The sequence below is a fragment of the Dromiciops gliroides genome, chromosome 2 (genome assembly GCF_019393635.1).
Source record: "Dromiciops gliroides isolate mDroGli1 chromosome 2, mDroGli1.pri, whole genome shotgun sequence".
Taxonomy (NCBI): domain Eukaryota; kingdom Metazoa; phylum Chordata; class Mammalia; order Microbiotheria; family Microbiotheriidae; genus Dromiciops; species Dromiciops gliroides.
Genome location: NC_057862.1, coordinates 99,189,585 through 99,203,749, shown reverse-complemented (window position 1 = coordinate 99,203,749; position 14,165 = coordinate 99,189,585). Strand labels below are relative to the sequence as shown.

General features: G+C 40.3%; 1 protein-coding gene across 2 annotated transcripts in view; it reads left to right on the top strand.

The window, feature by feature from the left end:
- The first annotated feature begins 2,164 nt into the window (after positions 1 to 2,164).
- The window catches only part of HABP2 (hyaluronan binding protein 2), a 59,048-nt gene continuing 47,047 nt past the window's right edge, over positions 2,165 to 14,165 (top strand). For both annotated transcript variants that reach the window (XM_043983071.1, XM_043983069.1), the window contains exon 1: positions 2,165 to 2,327. In XM_043983071.1, the coding sequence (XP_043839006.1) occupies positions 2,259 to 2,327 (69 nt within the window). In that variant the 5' untranslated portion in view covers positions 2,165 to 2,258. The remainder of the gene's footprint in view (positions 2,328 to 14,165) is intronic.

The window sequence follows — 14,165 nt, the reverse complement described above, 5'->3', positions numbered from 1 at the left end:
GATGAATAGGATTTTGATAAGTAGAGGTTGGAGGAGGTAGGTGGGGAAGAATGGGAAGACATTCCAAAGAGAAGAATAAACCTGAATTGTAAAGGAAGGTGTGGAAAAGGAATCTGTTTGACTGCCATAGAAGACAGGTGTAGGCAGCATGATCAATTCTGGGTCCTGCCTTTTAGGAAGGACATTAACAAGTTGAAGTATTGGACGTGAACAAGTTGAAGTGAACTATGCCAACATGAGGGGACCAGAATGGTGAGGGAACTTGAGCCAATGAGTCAAGGACATATAAGTACCAGTGGAAAAAAACTGGGGATATTAAGCCTGCAGAAGAGATGACTTAGTGGGGGAAGGGGAGAGCTGAGGGGACAAAGTAACTGTCACCAAGTATTTGAAATAATGTCACATGCAAGACTGTTTTGCCCCAGAGGGAATAAAATTGGAGAAATTTGTAGGAATTGTGGAGGTAGATTTGGGCTCAATGTTAGGAAAAGTTCCCTAACTGTTAGAGCTATCCAAAGTAGGGTATAAGCTGCCCCAGGAAGTCCTGTGGCAGATTCACAGAATAACAGAATCATAGACTATAAGTGCTAGAAGGCACATGACCAAGGGGTCCTTCTAAAATATCCTCAATGTAGTCTCTGAGACAATGATGTCCAATGAAAGGAAGGAAGCCCTCTACCTCCTTAGGCAGCCCCTTCCACTTGGGGATAACTCAACTTAATAGGAAAGTTTTCCTTCCATTCATCCCAATTCTGCCTCTCTATAACTTCCTATCAATGACTCCCACAGGAAATTTTCTCCCCAAGTCTGGATGACCTTTTATCAGAGATGCTGTAGAAAGAATACCTTGCCATGTATAAGTTAAACAAGATAACCTCTGATATCCTTCCAGTTCAGGTCATGTGAGCAGTTTTTAAATTTTTTTTTTAATATAAATGAGTTTTTGAGTAGTGAATTGCCAGTCGGGACTCTTGAGCTTTAGCTCCTAGCAGGGGGAGGGGGAGGGTCCCCTTTGCTCTGTGATTGTCTGAAGAAGAAGGAGAGAACTGGGAATGAACACTGACAAAAAATGGCCCCAACAAAATTCTGAGTCTCTCCCCCGCCACTCTATCCTAAGAGCTAATTGGGGAAAGAAAATGTCCCTCCCCACCCCCAATCCCAGTCAGATTCCCTTCGGCAGTCAGGCACCCCAAACTTCCACTGTTTTCCAAGGTGCGTGTGTGGAATCAAAATAAAGGCCTGTGTGGGGAGACGTATGTAATGTACCAGATTCAGAGAAGCAGGTTGCCTCAGGCTACAGAAGGAGTTTGAAGCTTGGATTTAGAACTCAGATGTGGGCAACTCCCTGAGCTAGGGGTTTTTTTTTCAGTAGTCATAAAACCCTGGTGACCACTTAACATAGGGAGATAAGGTGTTTACATGAGTTGAAATGATGCCTTATTTAAGAAGACAATTTAGCCCTCATAGAGCCCGCACTTAGTAGGTACTGGCTACTTTAAATAGCTCAGCTCATAAAGAATGTAACTAAATGAAACACATGGGGAAAGAGTTGTCCCTAAATATGAGCTACATTTTTGACTGATCAAAGACTTAGCAGAAAAAAAATAATTAAAAAGTAAAATCCTTACGTAATGAGATTTTAAAGAAAACTTTTAAAGCTGACAGGGTAGTCTTGGCACCACTTCAAAGTGTTCATAATCAATGTTTGTCAATAGCAGTTTTGCATCCTTTCATTTATCTTTCATGAATATAAAGCACGATGTTATTAGAGGCCCATCCATACCTTAATTCTGTTTGAGATTTGATGAATCAGGACCCCATTAATATTCAGGACAAATCAGCAGAGGCAAGGACGCTTTGCATGAACCCGTCCAGTATTGGTTGCCTTTTATCTCATTGTCTCTGCTATGAGTTAAACTATCCGGCTTTAACAGAAAACTTCAGGGGCCATTTGGAAGCAGTGAGCCCATGTACAGGCCTAGAAAGTCCATCCATTCGGTGGCTTTCTCTTTCTAGGCCAATTCTCCTTGGGCAAAAAGAGCATTTCTGTGACTCAGCCCAACCCACCAGTCACATTTGTTTAACCAAGATAGTTGGTTTGCAAAACATTAAACAGTATTTGATGCCTAGTTAATAATTTGCATCCTATTCATTTGTTCCTGAATCCTTCAAGACTGACAGTGGATTCTCTTTCTTCCCCCCAAAAGTATAGAGAGCAAAAGAAATCTTATTAACTTCTGAAAGACGCAGTAGTAAAGATGACTAGCTGGACTTCTGGGCTTCGAATTCTTCCTCTAATGATTTTGGTGGGGCATGGAGCCCTTGGCGTAAGTATCTTTTCAAATAATTGTGGTCAATGGACTAGAGAAAGTTATTAGTACAACAAACTCAGTGTTCCTGGTAACAAGACCAAGTATTAGTGTTAATATTATTGATTGATTAATATTTGAAGCTGGGCATTAACATGTTGCTGAATTTAATGCTCTTTGTCCTAGTTTCTAGTTGACCATTTGACAACTGCTTGACCTTTAGCAAGCCACTTGGCTTCTGTGGCCTTTGGTTAAAATGTAAAATGAGAGGTTTGTACTGGATTTTCTCTATGGTTTCTTTCAACTATGATTGTATTATTAAATCAAAAATGTCTTAAAGATACTGATAACTGACTAGGCAGATTCATAGAAATTGGTAAAAAAAAAAAAAAAGAAGAAGAAGAAGAAAATGACTGAAATATAATTTATCTTCTAAGTTCTTGAAATTTATAGCAGGAAGAGACCTTAGAGACCATCTAACCGACCCCTTCCTCATTTTCTGGATGAGTTAGGAAGGACATTAACAAGTCGAAGTGTTGGACATTAACAAGACTTGGCCTAAGTTACATAGGGGTGGCAAAATTGGGGTTTACAGACAGCTAGATCCTTTGCTAAGGCTTTGTTTGGGAATACTATGCAATGACAAGTTCTAGTCTAAAGCCTTAAGATATGGACAATTATGGGGGAAAGTTCTTTCCTCCTTTTATTCATTCATTCATTCTCTATTTATTTATTTATTTATTCATTCATTCATTCCTTTATATATTTGGTCTTATTTCTATGACTGAAGTCATCAGGGTGAGCCCAAAGGGATGGTTCAGTATTTCAGGAAGAGCTCATAAAAATGGGTGGGGGTCAGCTAGGTGGCAGTGGATAAAGCACTGGCCCTGGATTCAGGAGGACCTGAGTTCAAATCTGACCTCAAACACTTGACACTTACTAGCTGTTTGACCCTGGGCAAGTTCCTTAACCCTCATTGCCCTGCAAAAAACAAAAACAAAAACAGATTAGGGTGGAAATGGGAGTGTAGAGTGCTGGATTTAGAATCCAATTCTGCCATTTTCTGCCTATTTAAGTTGGGCGATTCAGTTGACTTCTCTAGGTTCTATTTCCTCTACAAATGAAATGGTTGGACTTGATCAGGGTTAGGTAAATTATGGCCCAAGATCTGCCCCCCTGCCTGTTTTTGTATGACCAGAGTTAAATAGGGTTTTACATTTTAAAATACAACAAAACTTTATTTTAAAAAATGTTAAAAAACCATTGTTAGCTTGCAGGCTGTACAAGAGAGGCAGCAGCTAGATTTGGCCCATGGTTAATTTGCCGGATCTCTGGAGACTTCGATGATGTCTAAGGCCCCTTCTAGCTCTAAAGTATATGATGCTACAAGTATCATACATTATTATTATGTATAATAATATAATATACTATGTATGCTATATGTATTATGCTATAATATCTCGACCCAGGTGTTCTTCGATAGTATGTGACAAGAGATGTCTGTGTCCAGACATCTTTGCTTCCAAGGATGTATCTCATTTGGCCCCGGTGGACATCTGAGGAAGGACCTTCAGCTTAGAGAAATAGATCAGACTGGAAATTTCATTTCCTATGTAGCTGTCCCCTATTAAGGAGCGCTTAGGTGGAGAATATAAGCTCATACATAATTTTGGAGCTGGAAAGTGATCTTAGAGGTCATCTACAACCCCTTCATTTTACAGAAGAAAAAACTGAGATTCGAAGAAATTAAGTGCAATTGAGAATTGCTTAAAAGCCTTAGAAAGGAGACAACTTTTCTACAAAATTCAGATAATTCCCTCCTTGGGTTTTATTTTTTTTGGGGGGGGGGAATAAGAGAAGGAATGTAAAGAGGAAGGAGGGGGATTAAAAAACTTACTCCAATAAAAATGTTTTTATAGTGCTTTCTACTTTCAAAGCCTTTTCTCATCCATTATCTCACTTGATGGGTGAAGCTATTTCTTCAGGAGCCAGATTGGAATCCAAGTTCTCTTGATTAGAGTCTTGTTTTCTTTTAAAACAGCAGGCACCCCCCCTTCCCCATTTTCCTGTACCCTGCTCTTTCAGACACCTCAGCCAGCCAATAAGCTGCCTATGACTCATTCCCCAAAGGGGTTTTCTTTTAAAATTATCTTTTGCACATATGTGGTCTTTGCAATTACAGATGATTATCAAGCAATCTAAATAGTTTTCAGGCTTGTTGATTGCCTGTGGCTGAGACCCAGCCGAAATACCAAAAGTCTACAGAGAGAGGTAGTAGAAATTATTCCAGCAAGGCACATGAGGGTTCTGCCTTGGGAGAGCCAGGGATGGGAAGAATTGTTTCCTAAAGTTTGCAGGACAGGAGAGGAAGAGGAGGAGGAGGAGGAGGAGAAAGCAGGAGCCCCTGTTTGAAGTTCTACAAAGCTAGGGGAGAAGAAGAATCTCTTCTTGCAAGCCCTAGCGATTTTTTAGGGTTAGCAATGAAATTATAAGTCAATAATGGATAAAAGAAAATATGAGAAAGTATCCTTCAGGCAATGAGCTTAGCTAGTTCCAAAGAGAGGCTTGCGGTCTTCAGAAGGGCCTCTTAGCCCATATGCGAGCCAGACAGGTGGTAAAGCACACAGATTTCGTTCACCAGGCTGAAGGGAAAGAGAAAGTGGCCAATTATCCCCGAAGTCTGGGAGAGGGGAGGCCGGCAAGCCTGATGTCAGGAAATATCCACCTGGCCTGTCTTTCTTGCCCCGATGGATCAGATAATTATCAGACAAGTTGCTTCCTCTCCATTGTATCCACCTGCTCTTCGTGGAGGGAGCAGGTTTCCGATGTCTACACATCAGGATATAATTCCTTCCTGCCCAAATTGCCCGGCCGGGAGCACAATCCCATCGCTAGTCCAAACTGCGGTGGGTAAAAGTGTCTAACTGTGCCAAAAGATCATCAGGATGACTGACATTTATGTAGCATTTTCAAATTTGCAAAGTGTCTTATTCATACTATGGCAGGCCACGTGATATAGGGGACAGAACACTAGACATGGAATCAGCAAGATTCTGAATCCCGCCTCATCTGTAAAATGAAAGGGCCAGACTTGATGACCTCTGAGGTCAAATCTAAATTTGAATTTAAAGGTGCTATGAGGTAGGTCCTTAGATGTCTATACCCCCATTTTACAGATGAGGAAACAGAGACTCATAGAGGTCACTTCCTCACGGTTACAGAGATAAAAAGTGTCAGAGATGGGAATTTGAAGCTTTTGTCTGTTTGTTTTGTTTTACCAAGGTTTTACATATTATATTACATTCTCTTTTATAGATAAGGAAGCATAAGGTTCAGAGTGGGCTTACTTGCTGAGTGGCATCAACTGGATGGTTAACAAGAAGAAACAATTCAGTAGAGGAGAATGAGTCTTGGGCTTAGAGTCAGATCTTAGTTTGACTCTCAGCTTGTGTCACTTAGTAACCATGTGCCCATAGGGAAGTCACTGAAACACTATGAGCCTCATAGGTTTGTTGTGAGAATTCAATGAAATAAGGGGCAGTTAGGTGGCGCAGTGGATAAAGCACCAGCCCTGGATTCAGGAAGACCTGAGTTCAAGTCTGACCTCAGACACTTGGCACTAGCTGTGTGATCCTGGGCAAGTCACTTAACCCTCATTGTCCCACAAAAAAAAAGAATTTAATGAAATAACATGTAAATTGACACTTCTATGGGTCTATGATCTCATGTACATAAAATACTATATAAATGTAAGGGATTTGTGTTATAATTGGTAGTGTCAAGGTCACTATTTCAGTTTGAACCAAATTTGCCAACTATAAATTCCACTACAACCAAAAATCTCTATATAACAAAAAATGATTTCTTGACTGCTGGCAGCCATTAAGAATACAGCATCTATTAGGTCTAACACCTGTCCTTTAAAGACACATATTTTTCTCTGGATCTTGACCACTTTAGGATCTACATCTTTCCATCTCAAGTGAGAGAATCAAATGGCTTTTAAATACAAGAGCAGGAATCATATTTTTAGAACTCCTTCTTACATATCAACAATGAGGCTGTCCTCTCGGGGGATTATAACAAAAATCCTCATTTGTAATATTTAAACTCATCAGACATTTGAGGCTAGGAAAGAACCTAGAAAGCAGGGGTCTATGAACTTGTTTGTTAGTATTTTGAGAACTGTATTTTGGTAATCCATTTCTTTTGTTTTATGTATTTTCTTCTGAGAAGGTTCAATAGGTTTCACCAGACTGCCATGAAAAGCTTAGGAATTGCTGATCTAGTCAAGACCATGTAGTCCAACCCCTTCCCTCATATTACAGAAGAGGAAACTGAGGGCCAAAGAAAGGAAGTATATGGAACAACATCATCCCACAAATTAGTGACAGAGTTAGGAATAGTGGCAATGTTCCATTACTCCCATCTCACTAATGTTTTTATTGTTCCCCCCACTCCCAACAATACCAAAGGTGTCTCTCTCTGATTTCTTAGCTTTTGAAATTCTTAAATTCTAGAATCCCAGAATTGGAAAAGACCTCAAAGGTCATCTAATCCATTCCAACCCCTCTGCAACACATCTGAAGAATGTTCCCCAGAAAAGAAGATCCATACTGAATCCTTAGAAAGATCATTGCATAAAAACATCCTGAGAAATATGTGTGTTGTGAGGAATCAAATGTACGCACACATGTATTTCTCCATGTGCTTATGCATGGTGAGCTTTTGAGGCATCCAGGTGACTTTTAATGGACCAGAGAAGGGGTTCCAGTAATTTTCATGGCACCACAGAATTTTGATTTATTTATCTATCATAAATCCACATCAGCCATAAGACAGCAAGAGGCCCTTTGACAGAAAAACAAAAACAAAAACAAAAAACATGTATTTGTTGTTGTCCTAAAAAGACCAACTACCCTAGTAGGAGACAGAGAGTGAGGCACAGTGGAAAGAGGGTTAGACCTGAAGTGGGAAGACCTGGGTTTGAAGCTGAGATCTGACACCTCTATGTCCTCCCTCAACCTCCATTATCTCATCTGTAAAATGAACTGGTTAGACCAGATGACTTGTAAGGCCCGGCACAGCTCTCCATCCAGGAGACAATTTCAGTGTCTACTTTTGGCTTATGTCAGGAACTCTAGTCCATGATTAATTCTTTGCTCTAATTCAGATGAGAAGCTTTATGGTAGGATAAGGGGCTGAATTTCACTGAAACCTCTTAGGATTTTTTTTCTAACTGGCCCTAAATAGTGGATTGATTCATTTACTTTGGCAGTGTAAGCCAATAGTTATGGAAATGGGGTCGTGGAAAATTGGATGTGTGTGTGTGTGTATGTGTGTGCGCTAGCGTGCCTCGGCCCAGATATGTATTTATATTTAAAATTCATTAGGGTGTCTAAAATGCAAAAGCAATTCTGCTGTCACAGGGAAACAGCATGACAGAATATTCAGCAGCCGGGTTTTTTAATAAAACATGTTTTTCTTCATAATTAATATAACAAGGTTTCCTGGCTTAGGACTTGGCAAGAATCCCGGGAAAAAAAGAGGAGGGGGGCAGGAGAAGGGGGTCATGGTGGAGGGAACAGAAGGGTAACGTGACGTGATCGTCGCCCGACCAACTAGGCCCCGAAATATATTTGGTGATGAACTAGTTCTCAGTCACAACTCATCCAACTGTTTGCTAAGCTTTCCAAAAAGAGAAATCAGATTGCACAGAAGAACGTTTCTCTAGGTGGAGGCTTTGTTGACATTCCAAAAACTAGCATGGGGGCAACAGGCAGGTCCAAAACAAAGAACAAAGTACATCTACTTTGACATAACAACAACAACAACAACAAAAATGCCTTCCAGTGACTCTGACTCATTTGGGGCATAGAGTTAGACCTAACACAGATTTCCTTTCCTGAAAACAATTGACTACATCTTTGCAATACCAAAACAACGGCTTGCTATGTGACTTTGGGGAAATCACTTGCCCTCGCTGGGCCTCATATGAAAATTAATGGGTTGGTTCCTTCCAGCTCTAATATTCTGTGGTTAAACCAAGTGAGACAAACAGCTGTCAATTAGTCTTTTTTCTTTCTTTAAACAAACAGGTTGTTAGACCAAAGTGATTAGTTATTTGTCTGAACTAATGGGTTGTTTGTCTATATTGATCCATCAAAAAGATCAATCTAAGGGCCCCATATAGATACTCCCAGTTGATGACTGAGTTGTTCAGATGGTTATTATAAGTCACTCTGTCTAAGATGATGGTTTATCTGTCTAATCTTCTCTGCATTCAATGAATGGCCTTTGGATCTACTCCTATGAGGTGCCAGGTGTGGGATTTTGAATTATAAATTTGTATACACCTAGATCTTGACTTATCAAAGTAATGGCCTGGAAAACAGTAATATGGAATGTGTGTGGGGTCCCTTATTAGTGTTTGGTTTTATTATTTCTAATCACAGTTTCAAAAACAACTCACAGTTGTATAGTGCTTTACAATTTTTCAAAACCTTTCCACATATATTATCTAATTCAGTCCCCTCCATACCTTGTGAAGTGGGAGGGCATATTTCATTATCCCTATTGGCTAGATAAGGAAACTGAGAACTAAAAAAGTTAAGTGAATTACCCAAGGTCATACCACTTGTTAGTGAGGGGCTGGAGAGTGCTGTACTTGGAATGAAGGAGACCTGGTTTCGAATCATGCCTCTGATACTTTTTAGGGATATGAATCACTTCAATTCTCTAGGCTCTAGTGCCTTCATCTATAAAATGAGAAATTATACCATACCTCTTTCAAAGGGTTGTTGTGAATCTCAAATGAGATAATATACATAAAGAGAAAATTTCTAAGTATTCTCTAAGTATCAATTTTTATTATTAGCTAGTTGAAAGGCTAGTTGGGCAGCTAGGTGGCACAATGGATAGAGAGTGCTGGGCCTGGAGTCAGGAAGACACATCTCTATGATTTCAAATCTGGCCTCAGACACTTACTAGCTGTATGACCCTGGTTGAGTTAACCCTGTTTGCCTCAGTTTCTTCATCTGTAAAATGAGCTGGAGAAGGAAATGGCAAACCACTCAAGTGCCTTTGCCAAGAAAACCTGAAATGGGGTTATGAAGTGTCAGGCACAACTGAAACGATTCGACAACAAAATTTGAGAGGCAGCAAGCCTTTCTAGGTTTGAATCACATCTCAGACACTTATGAGCCAGGTTACCCTAGGAAAGTCACTTAATCTCTCTCAATATGAGTTATTTCCTCTGTAAAATAAGGGTAATAATATGTGTGACACCTGCCCCCACAGAATTGTTGTGAATCTCAAAGGAGACAGAGGATATACAGCATGACATAAGTGCTAGTTATTATTATTAGGAACATGGTGGGGATCACCCAGACCAGTGATTTTTATTGCTGACCTAGTAACTTAAAGTCATAGAGAATTGCTTGGGGCACTAGGAAGTTAAGTAGCTTGCCCATCATGATACAGCTAATAAGTGTCAGACTTAGGACCTGAACCGAGGTCTTTTGGACTCCAAGATTGCTTCTCATTAGAGACATAATCAGGAAAAAAAACCTCATGTCCAGTGTTCTTTGAAGAGCTTAAAGTCCTTTGAGGAAACCTTGCAGCTATTTTTCAGGTAGAGAACTGTTTCAGATGGGTAAACTAAGAAAGATACAGCAGCCTCCTTCTGAGTCACAAAACAAAACCAGCTATATCATAGAAATGGGCACTGAACTCACCCTAGGTCAGTGCTTCTTGAATTAAGCAAAGACGTGTCTCTCCTTCTTTGAATAGTAGCACCCTTCCAATTTCTGTTTCACCTTTCAAGGGCACAGTAATTGCTTTGGCAGTCAAAGTAATGAGACCATATTCCTAGTCCTGTTCATTGGGGCCTTAATTTGGATAAGCTCTTCATATCAGTACCATATGCATTTACTGTGGCAGGGAACTCAACTTAGGGAGCTGCGAAATTGGGGTGCTTCTGGATAGCTTTGCCTGTGTAAAATGAATTCCAGAGGGTTGGGGTGGTACAAGGGAGAGAGAAATGAACAAAGAATAAGGAGGACCACAAATCGCTCTACTTATTTACTCTGTGACTTTGGAAAAAGTCACCTAAGCTCCCTTGGCGTCAGCTCCTTCGTCTGTAAAATGAGATTAAACCAGATGATCTCTGACTTTGTTTCTGAATCTGATTCCTATGCCCATAAGTCCTGTCTCTGCCACTAATTCATTGCATAGGTCTTTAAACTATTCTTCTTCTCTGGATCTCAAGTTCCCTATTTATTAAATGAGAGGGTTGGACTAGATAACCACTAGAACCTTCTAGTTCTGATATCCCACAGTACAGATGAAATGTTTTGGTGATCCCTACTATTAGTCAACAAGAGTTTATTAAGTGCTTACTATGTGCCAGGAAGTATGCTAAGCACTGGGTAAAGGGGGGGACCCCAAAACACTTAGTGCACTAAGCCCTGCTACAATAAGACTTTAGGGTACCTTATAGAAAGCAAAAACAAAAGCAAAAGTAATCCCTGACCTGGAGAAGTTTATAATTGAATGGGTGAAAATAATATACTGCATAAATCAATACAGAAAAAACAACTATGTAGTAGATAGAAAGTCTCCTTAGGTGGGAAGGCACTGTCAGCTGGAGAGACTAGGACAGGCTTTATTACAGGAGGTAGCATTTTGGATGAGTCTTAAAAGAAGAGTCAGCAGTTAGGACAGAGAGTATTCTAGGCATGAGTGGGGAGGGAAGAACACACAGTAGGTAGGCCAATATGGCTGGATATGTAAAGGTTGTAAAGAGCTTTGAATGACGGAGCTTGTGTTTGCTTCTAGTGGTAATAGGAAGTTATTGGAGTCATAGATCCATTGTAAGGGAGAAGGACTTAATGAAGCTATATAAACTTTTAAGTTCAATGACAATACCTGTATTGTCAGCACTAAATATAGGGTTTTAGACATCCTGTAGTACTTGTGCTGGTGATGGGAACAACTCAATATAAATACAACCCAGAACATCTTCCCTAAGATTCTACCATATTCAACATTCTACATGCTTTGTGGTGGCCATGTTCTCAATCTACTTTTTTTTTTTGGTGAGGCAATTGGGGTTAAGTGACTTGCCCAGGGTCACATAGCTAGTAAGTAAGTGTTAAGTGTATGAGACCAGATTTGAACTCAGGTCCTCCTGAATCCAGGGCTGGTGCTCTATCCACTGAACCATCTTGCTGTCCCTCTCAATCTACTTTATCTGAGTCACCAAGAGTAGCTCTAAGCCATCAGGTTGGTTTTTCATGAGGGCGGATTCATGCTAGGCCATTTGAGCTCTAGGCCCACTGTGTTCACTGGAGAGCCAACTAGCCACAGTTAGAGGATAATCTATAGCCATGGATTCAAGTTTTTCTCTAGCTTCTATAGGAATTGAACTGACTCCATGAACATTACTATAATCTAATAAATTAACCAGCCCAGATTTCTGTTAGACCACTCAGTGAAATTGGGTTCATTCAAAGTTAAAGATGAAATGTCACTACATTCATAATGGTCTCAGGCATCTTCTCCAGTTTTGAAAGGTGGGGTGTTTCCTTTTGGCTTTTGTAGTCTCTACTAAGACCAAGCCATCCCCAAAAGCATCAGAGAAGATGGGGAAAGATGCATTGTTCATCATCCATTTTCCCAGGATGCATTAGGTCTTTTAACATTGACTTCTGATAAGGTTACTGTAAAGATCAAATGAGACCAATATAGAGTGGTTTGTTAACCCTAGAGTGCTATTCGAACTGAAGTTTGAATGATCACTATCATTATTGTTGTTGTTTTGTTGCTGTTGTTGAATAATTTTTCACTCTTGTGCAACTCTTTGTGACCCCATTTTGGGGTTTTCTTGGCAAAGATACTGGAGTGTTTTGCCATTTTCTCCTCCAGCTCATTTTACAGATGAAGAAACCAAAGCAAGCAGGGTTAAGTGACTTGCCCAGGGTCACACAGCTAGTAAGTGTCTGAGGGTAGATTTCAACACATGAAAATGAGTATTCCTAATTCCAAGCTGAAGGTTCCATCTATTGAGACACCTAGCTGTCCCCATTGTTATTATTACTGATGTCTTAGACAAATGTATCAATAGGAGGGAGAGAATAAGCATTTACATAGCTCCTACTATGATTCAGCCATTGTGCTGAGGTCTTTGTATCTCATTTTGTCCTTAGATCATAAGGCAGATAGAGTCTGGGATAGGGTGTCGGGCCTGGAGTCAGGAAGATCTGAGTTCAAATCCAGCCTCGGACACTAGCTATGTTACCCTGGGCAAGTCACTTAACCCTTTTTGCCTCAGTTTCCTCATCTGTAAAATGAGCTGGAGAAGGAAATGGCAAACAATTCCAGTATCTTTGCCAAGAACCAAATCGCCCACAAAAAGGGGGTCGCAGTCAGACAAGACTGAAAATGAGTAAACAACAACAACATATAAAGCTCAGATAAAGCATTCTTATCTAATTGTGAATGGTATGAAGTTATGGGGGCTAGCTAATACATTAGATCACAAAACCAAGATCCAAAGAGTTCTCAAAATCAAAAAACAATGGGCTTTAAGATGAAATTGATTACAGATAAATATGAAAACCTTCACTTCCGATTTCAAAATCAAAACAACAGCAACAACAAATACACCAATTGTATGATGACAGGGCAGGGAAGGTAACAGTTTAAAAACAGACCTGAGGTTTTTTGAGGTCTGTATGCCGAATGTGTCACTGGTGTGAGGTGGCAGTCATAAAAAAGCTGTTGGTATCATAGGCAACATGAAAAGAAGCATCGAATTTAGTGCAAGTTGGTTTCTGGCAGTAAGGTTTGGGAGCAAGAACTGGGGATGTTTTACTTGGAACAAGATGAATTGACCCCGGGCGGGGGTGGGGGGTGGGGGGTGGGCAAAAGTTGTCTTCCTTCACTAGAAGGATCTCATGATGGATGGAGGCTTGTCCCTCATGCCCAGAGGGCAGAATTAGGAGTAATGGGCAGAAATGACAAAGAGGCAGATTTTGGCCCAAGATGTAAGAAAAAATTACCTACCTGGACTTCTCCTTTCAGTTTTCTTTGCTTGTTCATCATCCATGGTGCAAAGGAAATTGAGTTGGATTTGGACTCAGGGGCCCTGTATTCAAAACCTGCCTCTTCCACCCAGCATAATCCTGGGCAAGACACTATATTTCTCTGGGTCTCAGTTTCCTCAACTGTAAAATGAAGGGGTTGGAATAGATGATGTCGAAGGTCCGTTCCATCTTTCAATCTACAATGCTATGGTCCATGTTTTAGCCCCAGATCCATGGGAGTCCCTCAAGGCTTTGTCCTGGGTTTTCTCTTCTTTCTTCATTAATTGATGAGAGTTAAGCTATCTATGCCTATGACTCTCAAGTCACAGTTTCTCCCTGAATTGTTCTCTCACATGCCAACTGCCTGCTCTGCATCTCTGTCTGGATATTACATCATCATCTACAACTCAAATTTGCCTAAAGTGAAACTAATAATTTTTCTCCCTGGATCTGGCCTTTCTCCAAAACTGCCTATCTCTATTGAGTAAACCACCATCCAGGCACCACTAGCTGTTTTTCAAACTCAAAATTCCATCTCCAGACTCTATACATTTACACAACGTATTCTCCATACCTGATAATATATTTCCTAGTCTCTACTTCCTCAAATCCTTCTCTTCCTTCAAGCATCAACTAAATAAAATACCACATTTTAAGACAATAAGCCTTTTCTGATCTACCCCTGCTTTGTTAGTACTCTCTCCAACCTCAACCAACTTTGTATTTACTCATGCTTATACATATTGTACCCATCCACTGAATGTAATAG